The following is a 17,942-nucleotide window of genomic DNA, read 5'->3' as shown; positions in this document are numbered from 1 at the left end:
GAACCCCTTGTTATGTTATGTTTCAGATGTCTATGAGTCTGCAGCAGTTCCACCAAAGAAACATTTCCCCACTTCTCACATGGTTGTATGTAACTGTTTAATGTGTAAAGAGGTAAAACTATTTTTTTAAATAACCAAAAGGCAAATATTAGATTAGATTTTTTCTTTCCTTCACTATTAAAGGTGCAGTAGGTAAGCCTTACAAAACTAACTTCCTGACATATTTGCTGAAACTGACCCTATGTTCCAGTAGAACTACATGAAGCAGGTAATTTAAGCAGGGACCACCTACAGTCTCACATGCATTCATTCTCCCTTGTAGGGGGAGGGGCTTAGGACACCATTTTGGGCTTTAGCGGAAAGAGGGGAAGGACTCAGAAGTTGCCGATATAAGTCCTGGATCTTTGTACGGCACCTTTAATCATCTCATGGTGCCTCAGATTCATCTTGTGACTGTTTGGACGGCCCGACCTCTAGGATGGGAATCACTAAAACTAGTAAAATGCTACTCATACATGATGCATATGTTAAGACTGAGTATAATATATAAATATATATCGCCACACTTTTCATTTTACTTTTGAAGTACATTTTGCTGTAAATACCCATGTACTTTTACCTAAGTATGAATTCTTTTACGTAATGGAATATTTTAATATAGTTGTACTGGTACTGGATCTGAATCCCAAAATCCATGTCAAATCGCACAGCAGTTTTACACTCTATGCTTTACCTCAAGATCACCGACTGCAACCATGAACATGACTCTAAATCTGACTTTCTTCTGTTCCTCAGCAGTTAGATTTTGTTTTCGGGCAGAACTTGATACGTTATCAGAGTGCTTGGCTTGGAAATTCCCTCTTTCTTATTGAGGCTGCACTTATATTGTGCTTTTGATAACTGGAACAGACATTTTGTGTTCAGTTTGCGGTACAGCTTTGATGAAATGTTATTGCTCGCTTACAAAGTTTGGCTGCAATATGGTGCGGGGAGGGTGCTTTCCTCGGCTCTTCAAATTTGAAACGCACAACAGGAAATTCACAAAGAATAACAATAATTCATAGGAGACCATATTAGCTCAGTCAGTGTCTGGTAATAGCTGTTTTAAGATCAAAACAATTTGCACTAGATGTCAGGAGCAAACGTGTTACTATCACATACAGTACCTTTAATGCAGTGTGAGAAACTATTTGAGAATATCTTTCCAAACTGATATTCAGATACGGAATAAAGGCCTGTCAGCAGAATATAATGAAATAGAGACCCAGAAGAACAAGATAATATTTTCTTTCAAGGAAGAAATAGGAAACGAGACTTGTAGCCAAAATCGTTTATTTTCCTTTTAGTTTCCATCAATATTCTTTTTTTGTCTTTACATAAAGCTCGTCACAAAGGAATACATACATTCATTAGGCAGGTCGAGTGAAGGTAACATGAGAGCTAGCAGACACCTAATTCTGTTTATTAATCATGACTTGGAAAAAGAAACAAAACAAGGTGACTGATTCTAAGTGTAGCCTAAGCCGGGCAAAAACATTGATCGACAGAAAAGCAGAAGAAGGGTAAACATATGACAGAAAGCAGTCGGTTTAAAAAAAATACCCACAGAAAGATAGACCACATTGTTAAGTGCCATTTATACTGTAGGAGTGGATATCAAAAGAGACTGCATTTACTAGTGTTTGGAGCTTGGTAAAAAAGCAGTGTTACACACAAGGCGTTGCTACTGTACTTTTTCTAAAGGAAAGGTCACACTCAATGAAAGATATCCTGTATGGACAGAAGTGAAACATACGTGAGAGAAAGAAGAGGAGAGGGTGGTTTGTGCAGTTCATCAGTTGTAGAAAAGAAACGGGCTTTAAAAAAACATCAAAAAGTTATTGTGAAATATGGATATTTGCTTGTTAACAGTCACACCTGCTGCAACCTGGCAGCTTTAAACTTGGACACCCTTTTCGGGGCTTGCTGGGGCGGGACGACGTCAGGCGCCACCTCCTCCTGTTTCCTCTCCAGTATGGTCGGCAGAGCTGGTGGAGCGATGGTCAGATGGGGGACAGCTGACGGCATCGGCTCCTTTTCTACTACTGTACCGGAAAAGGCCTGGACGAGAGGAATTGCAGTAAGAAACCGGCGCTGATGTGGTATGACTCGACTGATGGTTCAGATTAAGATTAAGACATACTTTATTTCCTCCTGGGAGAGGAAATTGTTGTTAGTTTATTACGCACATTACAAACAGGTCAGAAATACACACACACACGACCTATACATGCACTAATGGAGAGATGTCAGAGTGAGGGGGCTGCCCCGAGCAGTTGGGGGCTCTGTGTCTTGCTCAAGGGAACCTCAGCAGTGCCCAGGAGATGAACTGACACCTCTCCAGCTACCAGTCCACACTCTGTACTTGGTCCACACGGGGACTTGAACCAGCGACCCTCCGGTTCCCAAGCCAAGTCCCTACGGACTGAGCTACTGCTTAAAAGGAGTCTGCTCCGCGCCCTGCTACGCCCTGCTACACCCCGTTACACCCTGCTACGCTCTGCAGTGCCTTGCTACACCCTGCTACGTCCTGTAACGCTCTGCTACGCCATGAACTACTACAACTACTATATGTAGTCATAGTTCCATTATCTTTATTGTGACTATTATTGCCACTGGTCATCACACCCCCAACCGGCACCGTCAGACACCGCCTAACAAGAGCCTTGGATTTTTCCACGCCACTGTCGCGCTAAATGCTTGCTCTTGGGGGAATTACTGGAGTTGTTGGGTCTTTGTAAATTATAGAGTGTGGTTTAGACCTACTCTATCTGTAAAGTCTCTTGAGGTAACACTTGTTATGATTTGATACTATAAATTAAATTGAATTTTCTTGTTCATATTGCCTCTTGTTCCAACGATTGTTCGACCACATGCAGCCCCTATTTTTTTTGGGGGCATTTTAGGCCTTTATTTGTATAGGACAGCTTGGACATGAAGGGGAGAGAGAAGGGGAATGACATGCAGCAAAGCTCCTATTTTACCTTAAAGAGGCCTCTGTGGGAGTTTTGTTATGTTCTCAGTGCGGGATCTGCGGCTCAAAAGGTGCAATTTTTGTAAAATTGTTTCATAATATAGGAATATTGCAGATTCCTTCACACTGTAAGTGAGATTAAAGACTGTACGAAGAAACTTGACTGAGATCTGTTGAGCAAAAAAAAAAAACAAGAACATTAAGAAGTAAAACTAAAAGACAACCGTGTGTCGTTTACCTCAAATCGGCTGGCGGGGTGCAGTGGGACCCCCGTGGGACTGTCATCACTGGTGTCGCTGTGCGTCGCCTCGTCGTGGCTGAAGCTGCGTCCAATCACCCGGCGCTCGTCGAAGTCCGCGGCGCTGCTCTCGCTGGTGTCGCTGCACACGCTGTTCTCTCGGCTACGAGACTTTAGGATGGACTTCCTGGGGACGGGCTCCCCGTTCTTCACATCCACAAACAACCTGACCAAAAGACAGCAGACCAGTATTCACCAATCAGAGGAGAGGAACCTCCTCAAACAGACCTCCTAACTGAAATCAGTTGTTTTTAACCCTTGTGCTGTTCTCGGGTCAAATTTGACCCGTTTGCAAAGATTTTTTTTATATCAGAAATATGGGTTTCTTACAACCAAATTGCCCCCAAAATAACTCGGATGCACGCATGTACGTTGGATGGGACCCATAAAGCATTCCTAGCAGGTAAAATTAACACTTCCATTTCAAAACGTTTGAAAAAAAATGTTTAGGAGGTTTTAAAACGGTATCCTAATTAAACTTTGACATAAACTAGTCTCTGATTCACTCAACATCCTCTGATCTTAAATATTAGTCAAAATAATTCATAATTTTTGCTTTTTTAAACTAAAAAATTAGGTATGATGTGATTTAAATTAGTTTTTTTTGACCATTAATAAAAAAAGAATTCCTGGTCAACGGGAAGACAACACAAGGGTTAAATTGGGATATGTCTGAATTTAGTGTTTGTTTTTACCTGTAAATGTCCACTGGTGTTGTGATTTTGTGAAGTTCGTGATGGGAGTGTCCGTTGTTGTGGCCGTTTTTCTTCTTCTTCTTCGAGTGTTCCTTCTGCTCTTTCCTTTCACTGAACTTGAACATGGTGTTTTTTCCTGTGTTTATCCTCACCTGAAGCAGAAGACCGAGACAGGGGAAAGAGAAAGTCGCCAAAGCAGTTAATTAAACTGCAGAATATAAAGAAAAAGAAGAAACTATAGCTTTAACGACTAACCTGTAAAGAATACCCAAAGTGATTTATCACTCTTACCTTCTTGGGTTCGATTGTGTGAGAGAAAAAGATGGTAGGCAAACAGCTGCCTTCCTCTTGCTCTTCCTCGTCGTCTTCTCCCGCTTTCCTGTCTGCGCTCGGCGGCGCTTCACTGTGAGGCCTGGAGGTCCAGCTGGGCTTCAGACTCAGTCCGTTCACCGGGGGTGCGGCATCTCCCTCTTTCTCCTCTTCGGAGGAAACGGATGACGTGTCCTCGCCATTCACGTCTGCATTATCGGATAATCTGGAGAAGAAAGACGTTTTCATTTCGCCCGAGGTTGGAAAATGTGCAACCATCACGGCTACTAAGAAAACACCCCGAGTGTGTTCACCTACCTGTCCTGCTCATCTTGTAGCTCCTCCAGTTTCTCGAGTTCATCCAGTCGAGCCCACAACTCCTCCTCGGTCAAGGTGCCGTTTCTGCTCCCTCCATCTCCGCTCCCTCCTCCGTTCTCCTCTTTTAGATCCAACACAGCATCCATCTTGGGCATAGAATGTGGTTTGCGAGCTATTCTTTGCTTTCCTGTTAATAGCCGGCGAGATGGAGAAGAAATTCCTGAAATACTTTTCTCAGCCTAAATCTCAATCCGAGTGTGGTGTAGAATTAAGCTTACTTTGATTTGTTTAAAAAAAAAGAAAAGAAAAAAAAGTCAAATGAAGACAGAAGAAAGGCTAACGAAGATACCTTTTGTGACCGCAGCGTCATCGTTTCCGGTGTCTTCTCTGATGTCAACGTAGTCCCCTTTACTCTAAAAAATAAAATAAAAAAAAAAGGAAGCAAAGTCAATACATCCGTCCCCATCTTTGTCTTAAGCAATATGTCATCTGGGAGACGACTTGTAGTAATGCAACATACGGATGAGATGGTTTCCAAATCCTTCGCGAGCCCAACTCTGGCTTCAAAGTTTTTCATCGTCTTTGACAGATCATCAAGTTCGTGCTTCACGTCTGCAGGAAACAGGTTACATTATCGTCAGAATGTGCATTCAGAGAGTTTGAAGCAGACTGACAAAAGCCAATGTGCAGAAACTGGCTGCAGGCTAACAGAGATTTAATTGGAACATTTAATATACCAATGGCAATCAGCTGCTAAAGAGTTAAAATCCTAAACAAGTTAGGGGGAGAAATTGAAAAATGATGACACAAACAGTTCATAATATCTTCTGCCCTGAATACTACTCCGGATCATTAAATCTAGACAACAATTAAGCCCTTTCACTAATAGCAGCAGAGGGCCCTTGTTTCCATGGCGATCGGGAGCCCCTCCAGTCAGCGCATCAACTGGAAGTGAGGAAAGGTCAAACACAGAAGGCCCGACGACTCAGCCGCTGTCTGACACATTTCAGCCAGCCATGTTTGTATTACAGCACTTAGCTCTGTAATAGCGGGGTGGGCAGGGTCAGGAGATAGGAGGAGGCGGGGGTGGGGGGGGGGAGGGATGGCAGACGGCTGCGAATGGGCTGTGGCAGCATGTTTCTGCTTCACTAAACACTCTAATAATGTTCACATCATAAATCGTTACTTGGGCCCATTTAACTTGATGTGAGATTTTCTGAGACCTAGAATGAGCAGCGGGGAAAAGACACACAACCCACGTTAGAATCGATAGCTTTCTTTTCTTAAAAAAAAATAAATAAATAACGTCTTGCAGTCGATCAAACAGTAGTGTTGCATTTACAGGACTTGATTTGACCGCGGAAAGGTATCAACTGCTCGTACAAGACGAGGCAGTGACATCAGTGGCATGTAATATACGAGTGCAAGAGCAGCACAGCAAATAAGTGATGCGAATGGGACTTGTGGCTGGTAGCCCTTTAACCACAATCAAGTACCCCCGCGTACGCCTAAAATCATGCACGCTCCAAGATTTCAGTACAGTTGTTAGGAGCAGCTTTACAGTCCACTTAACATATCCTTAAAATAGACTAAATTCTACAAGAATCTCAAAAGTTTCTTCCGAAATGGTACGGCAAATAACGGCTCAGCTGAAAGAGAGTTTGTGACTTCAGTGACTCTTCAGACGAGCTCGATGCAACAACACCCTCTGCTGGATGAAGAAGGGCAGTGTCGATTACATTAAAATGAAACAATGACTCCTCTCTTTTGGAGAGAGAGGACAGGAAAGCAGTCTTTTGAAACGCGAGACTCACATTTCATCCTGTGATCGACAACTTTCTGAGCCTGCTTGGCAGAGCACTTGGCGAACCAGTTGTCGCCAAGCAACGCTGTGACCTCGTTTGTGTGCACCAGCTTCCCGGGCATGAAGGCCAAAGGGCCAAACGGCACCTGTTCATAGCACAGGGGATGAAGAAAGAGCCAGACGAAAGAGAAACAGTTAATAAAGAAGGTGGCAGAATGTGGACATGAAAGTAGGAGAAAAGAAGAAATAAAACTCAGGTAAAAAGTAAAGTAAAAAAAATTTAAAAAAATGCAATATTTAGGGTCAACTTCTGCAAAGTTAAAAGGGTCCAATGTTAGAGATGTTCCGATACCGATACCAGTATCGGTATCGGCTCCGATACTGCCTAAAACGCTGGTATCGGTATCGGGAAGTACTGGAGTTTATGCACCGATCCGATACCACGTAATAAAGCCCTAAAGAAAATCTACATTAAAGTAGTTTATTTATGTTCTTTTTCCGTTATAACTGACTGTCAAACTGGAGAATAAAAGAAAGTTCTGGGGCATTCATTGTTTGTTCATGTTTCACAAAGAGTTTAACCTGAGCCAGACCGACAACAAAGATAGAAATCATATCACATCCATACAGGGATAGTAGTATACAGCTGTTAAAACATAATGAAATATATGACACACTGGTATCGGATCGGTACTCGGTATCGGCCGATACGCAAGTTCAGGTATCGGAATCGGTATTGGGAAGCAAAAAAGTGGTATCGGGCCATCTCTATCCAATGTGTAGGAATTTCTCCCATCTGGCGTTGAGATCATATATCGCAATCAACTCTCTCGCGTCACGCAGTTCAAAGTACGTATTACATCTACGGTAGACCTTCACGCTTTTTTTTCTGATGACAATGCTCTCTTGCCCTTTTCAATATCCTTTTTCTTTTTCTGGGCAAAGAAGAAGACTCCTGTTCCTGAAATTTGGATTTTGAATACGTGTGGTCTTCCATGTTTTCTTCTTCAAACTTGCCGGGGCCCGGGAGCAAAATTACGAATCCCACTATGGCCACACCAAGGCACGCCCTACGAAGCAGCTCGATTGGTTGGGGTTAGGCATTTCTCCTCGAGTGGTTAATGTTAGGGTTAGGGGATTGGTCAGTGGATAGGACCTGTACATGTAAGCATGGACGCCTGGCCAATAGTAGTGTGTGAATGCTATTGAAGGGCGGGTCTTGGCGTGGCCATAGTGGGATTTGTAATATCGCGGTATGTGACGGCGAAAACGCGAAAGGCAGAGCAGTATGTCCTTAATGTCCCTTACCGGCTAACCTATTTCAAGATGGCGCATGAATGTGGAGCGTCTACCCCAGTTCATGCGAATGCAAATGTAAAATTTCAAGCCAATAGAAATACTTGGAATTGATGGTGGTGGTAAACATTCACGAAAAAGAACAAGTTTGTGAACGGGCAACACAGATTTTTGATAATGAACTAAACACGTTACACACTGGACCTTTAAGTATATCGTCCCAGCTCGTGGCACTTGTAAATGGTAAACTGGCCATTTGCAACAGGCATTCATCTTAAAACCAACCTACACTGCACAAGTTGTGCGAGTGTGCGTTTCTTCTTGTGCATTTTGAATAAGGTCAGCACTCACCATGATGTCATAAGACAGCTGATCTGGAAGAGTTTTAAGGCGCTCATTCAGGGCTTCATAGTCACCTGACACCTTTTGCCTGCAAAGCATGGATTTACAATGGTGTTAGGCCAACAACTGTTCAAATTCATGATTGTTTTCATTTAAAGCCACATCTTCTCTGAAGCAATTGTTGGTTTGTTTGACTTATTCTGGGATGTTAAACAGTAATTAGGAAGGGCCTGTTTCCCCCTTCAGGGAAGAAGGGAGAAGAGCTCTCAAGAGGTCGCTGGTATTCACCTGTATCTATTTGCCACGGAACAATGGAAAACTTCAGAGAAAATCACGACAGCAGAGTGACAAAAAGCAGCTAACATTATACTGTGATGCCATCATCCATGCAGATAAACACAGAAATATACTGTTACTCAAAAGGTTTAACATTTTTTGTTTGTTTTGAGATTGTCTACTTTCTCCAGTTAAAGCCACAACACCAGTTTGTAAATGTAACACATCTAGGAAGTTATGCAATGCCCTTAGTTGACTTAAAGTTGTTGCATATTTGTCATAAACATACAACAAAGAGTGTCTCAAATAATTGTTACCACAAAAAAATACACTCGTCCACTTGTTGCAACCACTTGGTAGGGCTGCTCGATTATGGAAAAAAACAATCGCGATTATTTCGGTCAATATTGAAATCACAATAATTTGACACGATTACTTGTTAACTTCTGGAAAGATGTTGCAATTATTGAACTTAAAAAACAGTGGAAAAAGTTAAATAAATCAACAGTATAAAAAACACATACATCTGTGAAATTTGCCTTAATACTTGTCCTATTTATACTTTATTTTTTCATTCAGAACACAAGAGAAAATAAGAGTTTACTTGCAAAACGTAATGAGCTAAATAATTGTTTTTCTCGATTATTCTGTTTTTGTGATCCAAAATCATAATCACGATTAAATTTCGATCAATTGCACAGCCCTACCACTTGATTTGACCAAGTGTGCTCCACCTGTAAATACAGACTGCAGGTGCATTGTACAAGTGCAGAGTTTAGAGACGTGTGCTAGACTTTTGGACCCACAGGACAATAATCTGGCATCACAACACTTGAATTCACAAACAGGCGAGAACTATTTTATGGTGTTTGGTTGCTCTTTGTCACCACTCAGTTTTTTTTATTTGTTTTACTCAATAAAAGAAGTTTACTCAGTTTACTTGTACTTGCACATCCACGGGGGTGTTTTCAGTTAATCTGACTTAAAGGTATAATTTGCTACTTTTGTCAATTGGTGTTTATTGCGTCGGTCTTAAACTAGCAAAGACACAAAGATAGGAGAATAGGGCTCCTTAAGTGGAAGCTACTTTTTCCCCCTTTATGTGCAACCTATTTGTAAAAAAGACCATCGCTTTGAGCAGACTGGATTGGCTGTAGTGATACATTCTCTCTCTCCCTGTCGGTTGTAGCTCGCTCTACCTTCTAGTAACGTTGGACACAGCAGTCTCGAGTGAGAGAGTAAAAAGCGTTAAAGTGGAACGCTATCACACTTTCCTTTCTCCCCTCATTGGACTAAGTTTGTGGACACTACTCTGTGCGTGCATCAATAAGTAAGCCTGAGGTCTTGTAGGTACGGGACGATGTTATGCAGGATTTATGTATGTACGTTAGCAACAGGCTAATTCACGAGGGTGCTATTTTATGTGTGAGCTAATATTGCGCATCTGTTCATGTGCGCCGCAAGAGTTATGTTTCTGTTTATTGAATGCGTTATTCAGTGCAAACATAACCGAGAATGTAGTTTAAACTCAGTAATGATGGTATGTTAGGTTATTACTGTCGCTCTGTTGAAGGCAAACGTCCCACGTACTGTCGTTACGCAGATCACGGACATCTGATTGATTTTGCTGCACCGTACTTAAGTGAAAGTAGGTCAAGTTGTAAAACCTACCAGCAGGGCACCATTCACCATTTATGTAAAGCTACCCCCCCCCACCCCCCCGGCCCCAACGACGATATCATCGTCCATCACGATGTTTTACTGTAAACATCGTCAACTGCCAATTTAGGGGACATCGCCCAACCCTAGTCAGGTCTGCCAAAATGAAGGCCGACAGCCCTTCAGACTGACGACGGCACGGAACACACCGAACAGACTCGAGTCACCGACCTCGCCAGACTGTCCGACGGACGATTATCAGGTTAGTGTGTCAGCGCCTTAAGTGGAATGCAGTCATCATTAATGGTTTTGAATACACCTCTGCTTTTCCTACTATGACAGGTCAACATGTCTGCTGTGAAAAAGGTCTGTTGTGATGTCACAACTATAATTATATATATATATATATATATAGTTTGAATATATTGAATGAAAGTCTGAATATATTAAATGAAAGTGTGTAGAAAGTGCAGCTACAGTGCTGTTGCAGTCATTGCCCGGCTGCAATGGCGTTGCAGACAGAGAGAGCGCTGATGTGAGAGACCTGGAAATGCTGACCAATCAGAGCAGATTGGGATTTTTGGAGAGGCTAAAGTGGAGCGTTTCAGAGGTATATTCAGACATACAGTATGAGAACAATACTGTGTTTTGAACATTTAAGCATGTAAACATGCTAGAATGTGCTAGAAACCCAAAATACAAGTTTAAACCTGAAAATGAGCATAATATGGAACCTTTATGGTTGTGACATGGTTGTGAACTGAAAATGCTCCTTCTTGCTACTGCAACTGTGTTTAGGAATCAGAAATAAACTGGCTAATTTTCATCATGTCAAGCATACTTGAAACAAATGCCTCCGATTGGTCTGGGACAGGGAGTGTCTAATTTGTGGATTTTTATCAGAGCAAGCACTCCAAACGCAAAGCATCAATATTGCACACAATCATGCTTGATTAATTGAGGAAGCCAAACTCATTGCTATTATTAGACAATAAATTATTCAGTAATAGCGTGGAGCTATACCAACTGTGTCTCGACTAAACACAAACTTCACTGAAGGAAATTAGTGGATAATGACAAAAGCTTCATTTCTGGTTGAATTATCCATTTAATTTCATTTTCAAATTGGTTGTATTCATAAAAAATTGATCAGTCAGGGACAAGCAAGTGCAGAGCCCTACAAATCTCGGCTGACCATTTGTTTTCGTATAATGTATCAAGAGTTGTGCAGGTGGGCGCCCAGATAGCTCAGTTGGTAGAGCGGGCACCCATTTATAGAGGTTTACTCCTCGAAGCAGCAGGCGCGGCGAAGCAGCGGGTCCGGGTTTGATTCCGACCTGCGGCCCTTTGTTGCATGTCACCACCCCCCCCCCTCATGTCTTCATCTGTCCTGTCAAATAAAAGCCTAAAAATGCCCAAAAACATTCCTTTAACATTTACTAAGTAAATTCTAAGAATACTACTACTGAGCTTTAATTATTATTAATTAGAATTAGTTTTCAGTTTGTCTGTTTTTATCTCCAAGGGAAGAGCTATCATATTAGAACCAGCATTAATTGAATAGCTTATTTTATTTGCCTTGTGGCGACATTTCTATTTTTTATTTTTTTTTTAAATAGTGCAGGGGTGACCGGGGAGTGTTGCAACACCGGGTTAGTGTGATCAATCAGAAAAGATCTGTGGCGATGTAATCAATATCGTAAACTCCCATTATATTGTATTGTCTTGAATACTATGGTTAGTCTTAATTTTTGTCTAAACAAGTGCCGATGACGAGTGGGCGGGCGGATGTGTTCATTTTGTGAGATGTAGATTTAAATTTAAAAAATGAAAGATTGTTAATCTTAAAACGATCATACACTCCCATTTCCTTTTGAACTCACAGGAGAAGTGGAATATCCCTGTGAGCAATGTTGTGGATTTTACAATTTAAGATTATTTTTTGCCTAGCGTTGTATTGTAGATGCTATGGCTCGACTTACAATACCTAAAGTTGCCCTCATTTAATTTGATGCTTTGCATTTCATGCTAACATCAAGCCCACATGCACGTACACGTACACCTGTCAGTTCTGTGTCAACAAAGCCTGCCCCCCAGGGGCATCCATCTACATTTGCCAAAACTGTGACAGTGACTGAACCCATATTTGACACATGCACATTCAGGAATACAGTGAACACTCACAGCAATTGTTTTTTGCTAAATTTGAAGTTTTAGAAGAAATTGTGTTTTTTTTTGTCACTTTAAATTGGTCAAATTTGTTCTTACATAAATTGGATAGTATGGATGTTATTTCAACAAATGACCTCTCATTGTTACATTTATCTCCAGCTAGTGTTACAACTCCCCCCCAGTAGTGGGGTAGTTTGTAACAGAACTCTTTGTATTTGACAATAACTCACATAATCTGTGATTGGAAAGTACAAATCCAAGTGAGTGGTTTTTTGGGGGCTTTTTTGGCCTTTATTCGATAGGACAGCTGAAGACAGGAAAGGGGGGAGAGAAAGAGGGGATGACATGCAGCAAAAGGGCCACGGGTCGGAATCAAACCTGGGCCGCTGCAGTAAGGACTGAGCCTTATCCAAGCAAATTTTATTCGTAGAAGATAAATATGGGTACCGTTAGTGCTTGGCGGTATGACCAAAAATTTGTACCACGGTATTATTAAAGATTCTGGCTGTTTCACTACATTATTCTTTTGCCTGACTGGACCTTTATATAGATTTATAGTTGTTTTTTTCCACTGACCAGAGTACATTGAATATAACAAACATTTTAATGTCATCATGTACTGAAATAACTGATTACTATAGTTTATAGTTAGGTTTGCTTTGCACCACAAACTTATTCAATATGTGAAGGAATCAGAATGAATGAAACAGTTGCAGAATAAAAAATTTTTATTGTGGAAATTGTGTCGTAGTAAAACAAATAACTTACAAATTAATAGATATGTCAACAACTTTAACATTGTTTACTTTACAAAATAAAATAGTTCAAGATAGTGGTATAAAACCTATAAACTGACCACAGGTCTGCTCTTGTGGCCGACGGTAAGTAGCTCCAGCTTTCTTCGGCGTTATAATTGGGATAGCAGTTTGGCTAGGATTTTCGCCCCCAGCAGGACATATGTCAAATCCAGTATTTCAATCATTGTTCTGAACCAGTCTTTCTCGACTGTCTCTAGCATGTACCATGTCCTTGTCTGGTGGATTTTTCTTGCGTTCGTACCGTCGCTACACTGCTTGCTTTTCGGAGGCGACAGTAACGAGTAAGTTAAGTTGCGTTTGGTTTTTAACACCAAAAAACTTCCCGACAGCTCTTCACGTGGGCACACGTTCTTCTGGTGCATCTCCGGTCCCTCTATCTTCATCATTCATTTCTCTTTTCTGTTCTTGAATGTGCACTAGTCAAGGAGCATCTCCCAGCTCATAACAAACTATGCTACCTGGCTAGCTGTTGTAACGTTACCCAGCATGCCGTTCGGGGGTGTAAATTTACAATTATTAGTCTTACAAATTGTTTATGTGTCACAAATTGTTCTGTGCCATGGTGTTTTACCCTGTTAAAGAGTTAGTTGCTGCTTATTAATTGTTGTCAGTAGTCTGTGATTGTGTGTAGTCTGGGTCAACGGAGTACCTTTCTAAGATAATTGCCTGACCGATGTTCCCGACCGTCCACTCTCGGCGTGGTGCCGTTATCAAACTCGATCCGTTTCGGGAAACAACAACAAACTTCAAGCAAGCCTCACGCTGAAAATGGCAAGTTTTAAAGAACATTTGGATTGTGCAATACGGCAGGTCTGCTCGATTCTTTTGGGGAATGAATGCGGTATTTACTCTCTAACTGGGACATTTTGGGACCGATTGCTGGACAAAATCCACACGGCGATACACTGGTAAACGCTAATTATGTTTAACCATATATCCAGCTAATTTAAATAGCTCACATTACTGTATTGTGTGAACAGTTACCTTGGTTTAATATTGTGCGTAGCCTTTTTTTTGTTGGGTGCAAATGTTCCACCAAAACAAGTTCCTTCCCGAGACCATTTTGCAGAGCCACCGTCGCGTCAAGACGATTGTGATTGGTTTAAAGAACTGCAAACAACGCAGACCGTTTTTTTTCCACCTATCCCAGAATCTATGTGTGGTGTAGCCAGACCTTTCTCCACGGTGCTGTGGAGATAGGCCTGGCAATGCAAAACTAATTGTTGAGTAATAAAGGTATGGCCTACTCATGAATGAAAAGGGTACACACTTAATATGAGTCTCCTCTCAAAACACTCACAGCTTAGCCTGCCAGTAGAGCAGTTTGCAGCGGTGGCGGAATGTGAAAATTCATACCGTACAGGAAATTAAAAACCAGTATACCGCCAAGCACTAGGAACCGTGTATGAAAGATTGAGAGATCTAACACAAACAACCACTGAGTTACTGATGCTCAAAACAAAAAGGTGTTACCTACTACCATCCCTGGTCTCCACACAAAAGCAAGCAAAAAAAAACTAAAGAATGCTATCACTATGCAACTGTTGAAATAGAACATGGGATCTCTTAATGCTTACCAGTGTTGAATCCGACTTTCACAGTCTTTCACCACCTGTTTTTAGGACAGATAATTTCAATTCAAATCATGTGGAAAATCTCTTAAACGTACACACAGTATCGTGTTTAGGCTCTACTAGCCTAAAGGAGTAAATGGTAAAATGACAACAGTGATTATTGCCACAAGCTGATTTTTCCAAATTGCAAAACATTTTGTTTTTGGTTTCACTGGTGATGCAAATACTACAATGCTAATACACAACTTATTAAAGAAAACAATAATCACACTCACATTCACTCACACACACACACAGACAAAAACAGCCAACCACATAAAGGAAGCAGGAGAGGAAGGCAAACACAGCTGTCAAAACTAGGCTAACGTTACATCCAAATGGTCAGGACATCTGCACAACACCCTTTCACTGTGAGATAGGGTGATATATCATGTACATGTAAACCAAAATGTTCCAACGTTTGTTGCTTGCTAAACTTTCTCAGTGTTTATACAGATTCCTAATCAAAAAGTGAAACTTCTCAGATCGTATTGTTGCAAGTCTGGGACTTCCTGTATTGACTATCTGTGGAATAACTGTTACGTGTTAAAACAGTAAGCTGGTCGACAGTTAATAAAAACGTTCAAAGTCAGTTTCCCAAAGTCTAGGGGCCAACAAATCCGTCAAGCCTCAAGTAAAACTAGCAGCTGAGAACAGAAACTAAAACACACACCTCCCTGCAGCCAACATTTTGCGTAACAAGAACTTGAACATGTGAGTGGCTGCAAGGGGAAGCTTCTCGAACACGGACAGTCAAAGCAATAACCTCACAACTTGCTAATGTGACATATTTCTTAGTGCAATTAGTGGACAAACGTCTATATTTCATGTAAAGAGCACTTTAGTAACGTTAGATCCACTTGTGGTTTGAAGACCCTTGCTGCTGGTGCAACGCGTGGTTTGGCTAACGTTTCAGACGTTAGTTCACGTTAACGTTAGCCAGCTACATTTGTTTTCGCGTCAACTGGTCACCTTACCTTCTCGTTTTCCTCTCGGAGCCTGGCAACTCCGCCGAGATGCCCTATATTCATTTTACCTTTTTCAGCCATTGTCAACCCACGTGCACAACAGGAATATGTGGTGTTTTGTGACCCCAAAAACAAAGCTCAGGGGTTGTTGTGAGTCCTAAAGAAGTGTTTATAAATGCAGCAGCAGCTATTCCTGAGACCCGTTCTGCTTGTATTCATCAATGAGGCAGCGGTAATAATCCTCACTTTCGGAAGTGCTACCATTTCACACTCTCATTTCAAGATTTCTGCATGCTTTTCCAAAAATATCCACGGTTTTAAGATCCAAAGATTAGCAAATATTCCTCGTCACTCGCGCTGCGACATGCACCTCGGTTCATCGCATGGGTCCAATGTCAAGAAGACAAAATAACACCGGAACTTCCGGTCAAAATATTCAAAATAAAACATGGCATTGGTATGTCGCTTTTAAGTAGGCTATATTAAAATACCAACATAGAATGAACAAAACACAAATGAATGAACAGAGGTAAACCTGTAATTGAATTGGTAAATTAATTAATTTTTTGGGGTCTGAGGGCAGTTGACAATCAAGACTAGCGTAAAAGTATGCAAATATTGTCAGCAAAATGTCACAAAAATACTCATCATAAGGAATTATAGTGTTAAATTATTGCTTCATTGTTGTGTTTTCATTGTATTGCGTGGTACATTGTATTGATGCATTTCATCCTTTGTCATCATTGTTTATGAAAATGAATTATGCCTTCTATGTCTGTCCCTGCTAATTCTCCTTGCACTCTGAAACTTGCACTGCTTAATGTTAGATATCTAGCCAAAAATACTTTCAATGTTAATGACATAATTACTGGTCATCACAAACTAGAGTATATCCTTTAAAAAAAAAAAAAAGAAAGCTAAAATCACTATTGATTTTGACAGCATACTAATTTCCTGTGATTTCAATAGTTATGTATAGATGACAGCAACAACTCAGAATCAGATACAAAAAAATGTTTTATAAGTTTACTGGAATCTTTTGATTTTTAACAAGATGTCATGCATACAAAGGGTCACACACTTGACCTCGTCTTTTCTAAAGGTCTTGGTGTTAACAGCTCCTATGTTGCTATTTCCAATCATTATTGCATATTTTTTGATTACATGTGCTCCGTTGAACGGATGAATATGGCTAGAAGGATAATGTAGCATAAGATGGATACATTCACGTAAAAAACAAGCATCTCTAAACATCTTTCTTTTTAGTCCCGTTTCATACTTTTATTTTGAAGACAAAACATTGCATTTTCCGTTTTTTAGCCATATGAAGTCGCAGCTGTTCCTCTGTGTCTCCCAGTGTACTCTGGGTAAATGAAGGATGTTTCCACAAATGTAAACAGTCGACATATATGCCGAGCAAGTAAAAAATCTTGCAGCACTGACCGACACACAGTAAAATAGTGAAGAGCACAACCACTGTCAGAGATGTATCTATAAGAAAAGGAGCTGTTTGATCGACTGTATAGGCTACCTGCAGACACAGATATAATATTTATACACACACTTATTCGCATAATAGCCCACATAGTTATTAGTAGATATAGCCTTAGTTAGCTCAGACAGGTCAGTTGTGATAAACAAGTTAGGTTCAGAAAATAAATAGGCAAATGTCTTTCTCTATCACCCATGGTTCCAGCCCCCTTGTTGTTAGACGCTCATTGGCTGTTTTTGTTGCCTTTATTTGCTGTCGGAAATATCATGTACCGGTCATAATAGCAAAAACAAATGATGCACTTGTGACTCAAGAACCCCTTAAAAACATAATCCATATTTCACTTCTTATGTTTTGTATAGGAACGAGATGTCCCTTAATTTGTCCATTAATTTGAAAAGTCATACCACTTGAAAAGCCTTTACTCATCAAATTAAGAAGAAGTTATAAGGGATAAGCGACTTTCCCCACAAATCACACATTAATCTTAGATATTTGACAAGTACATTTCTATTTATCAATTTAACTCCTAATAACCCCCTTTATTCACAAAGCTTTTAATTAACAAATGTATCCTGAATTATCAGTTCAAGCTATTATTAATAATTGAAATAATTAAATTTGCTGTGTTATACTATTACGGTAGAATAATACAATAATATCATTATTCTCTACTTTGTCTCAATCTTTTTTTTCTGTAATTATGTGATGAGCATTTTCAGTGACTTACTGACCTAACTAACCTAAAACTTGTATATTTGGTTGTTTTTCATAGACTGGTTGTTTTCCTGCCAAAATGCAGGGAATTCTATATGGGGATTGGCCGAATGTTCCTGAACGCAGCATTTTTGTTGTTCCCATCAGGCATT

At 40.6% G+C, this 17,942-nt stretch overlaps 1 protein-coding gene across 2 annotated transcripts; it reads right to left on the bottom strand.

Moving 5' to 3' along the window:
- Window positions 1-1,315: 1,315 nt before the first annotated feature.
- uri1 (URI1 prefoldin like chaperone) lies at window positions 1,316-15,993 on the bottom strand. 2 transcript variants are annotated; one of them, XM_028585910.1, is made up of 11 exons: window positions 15,591-15,993; window positions 14,578-14,612; window positions 8,085-8,163; window positions 6,448-6,583; window positions 5,154-5,245; window positions 4,983-5,046; window positions 4,634-4,820; window positions 4,298-4,541; window positions 4,007-4,158; window positions 3,252-3,477; window positions 1,316-2,100 (listed from the first exon to the last, which is right to left on the bottom strand). In XM_028585910.1, exons 1-11 carry the CDS (start codon window positions 15,660-15,662, stop codon window positions 1,912-1,914), a joined length of 1,476 nt encoding a protein of 491 aa, XP_028441711.1. In that variant the 5' UTR covers window positions 15,663-15,993; the 3' UTR covers window positions 1,316-1,911. The 2 variants fall into 2 exon arrangements, with proteins under 2 accessions (XP_028441711.1, XP_028441712.1); XM_028585911.1 differs by having other exon boundaries at window positions 15,952-15,975.
- Between the last annotated feature and the right edge of the window lie 1,949 nt (window positions 15,994-17,942).

This window comes from Perca flavescens, chromosome 8 (assembly GCF_004354835.1).
Source record: "Perca flavescens isolate YP-PL-M2 chromosome 8, PFLA_1.0, whole genome shotgun sequence".
NCBI lineage: Eukaryota > Metazoa > Chordata > Actinopteri > Perciformes > Percidae > Perca > Perca flavescens.
This window is presented reverse-complemented; position numbering and strand designations above follow the sequence as displayed.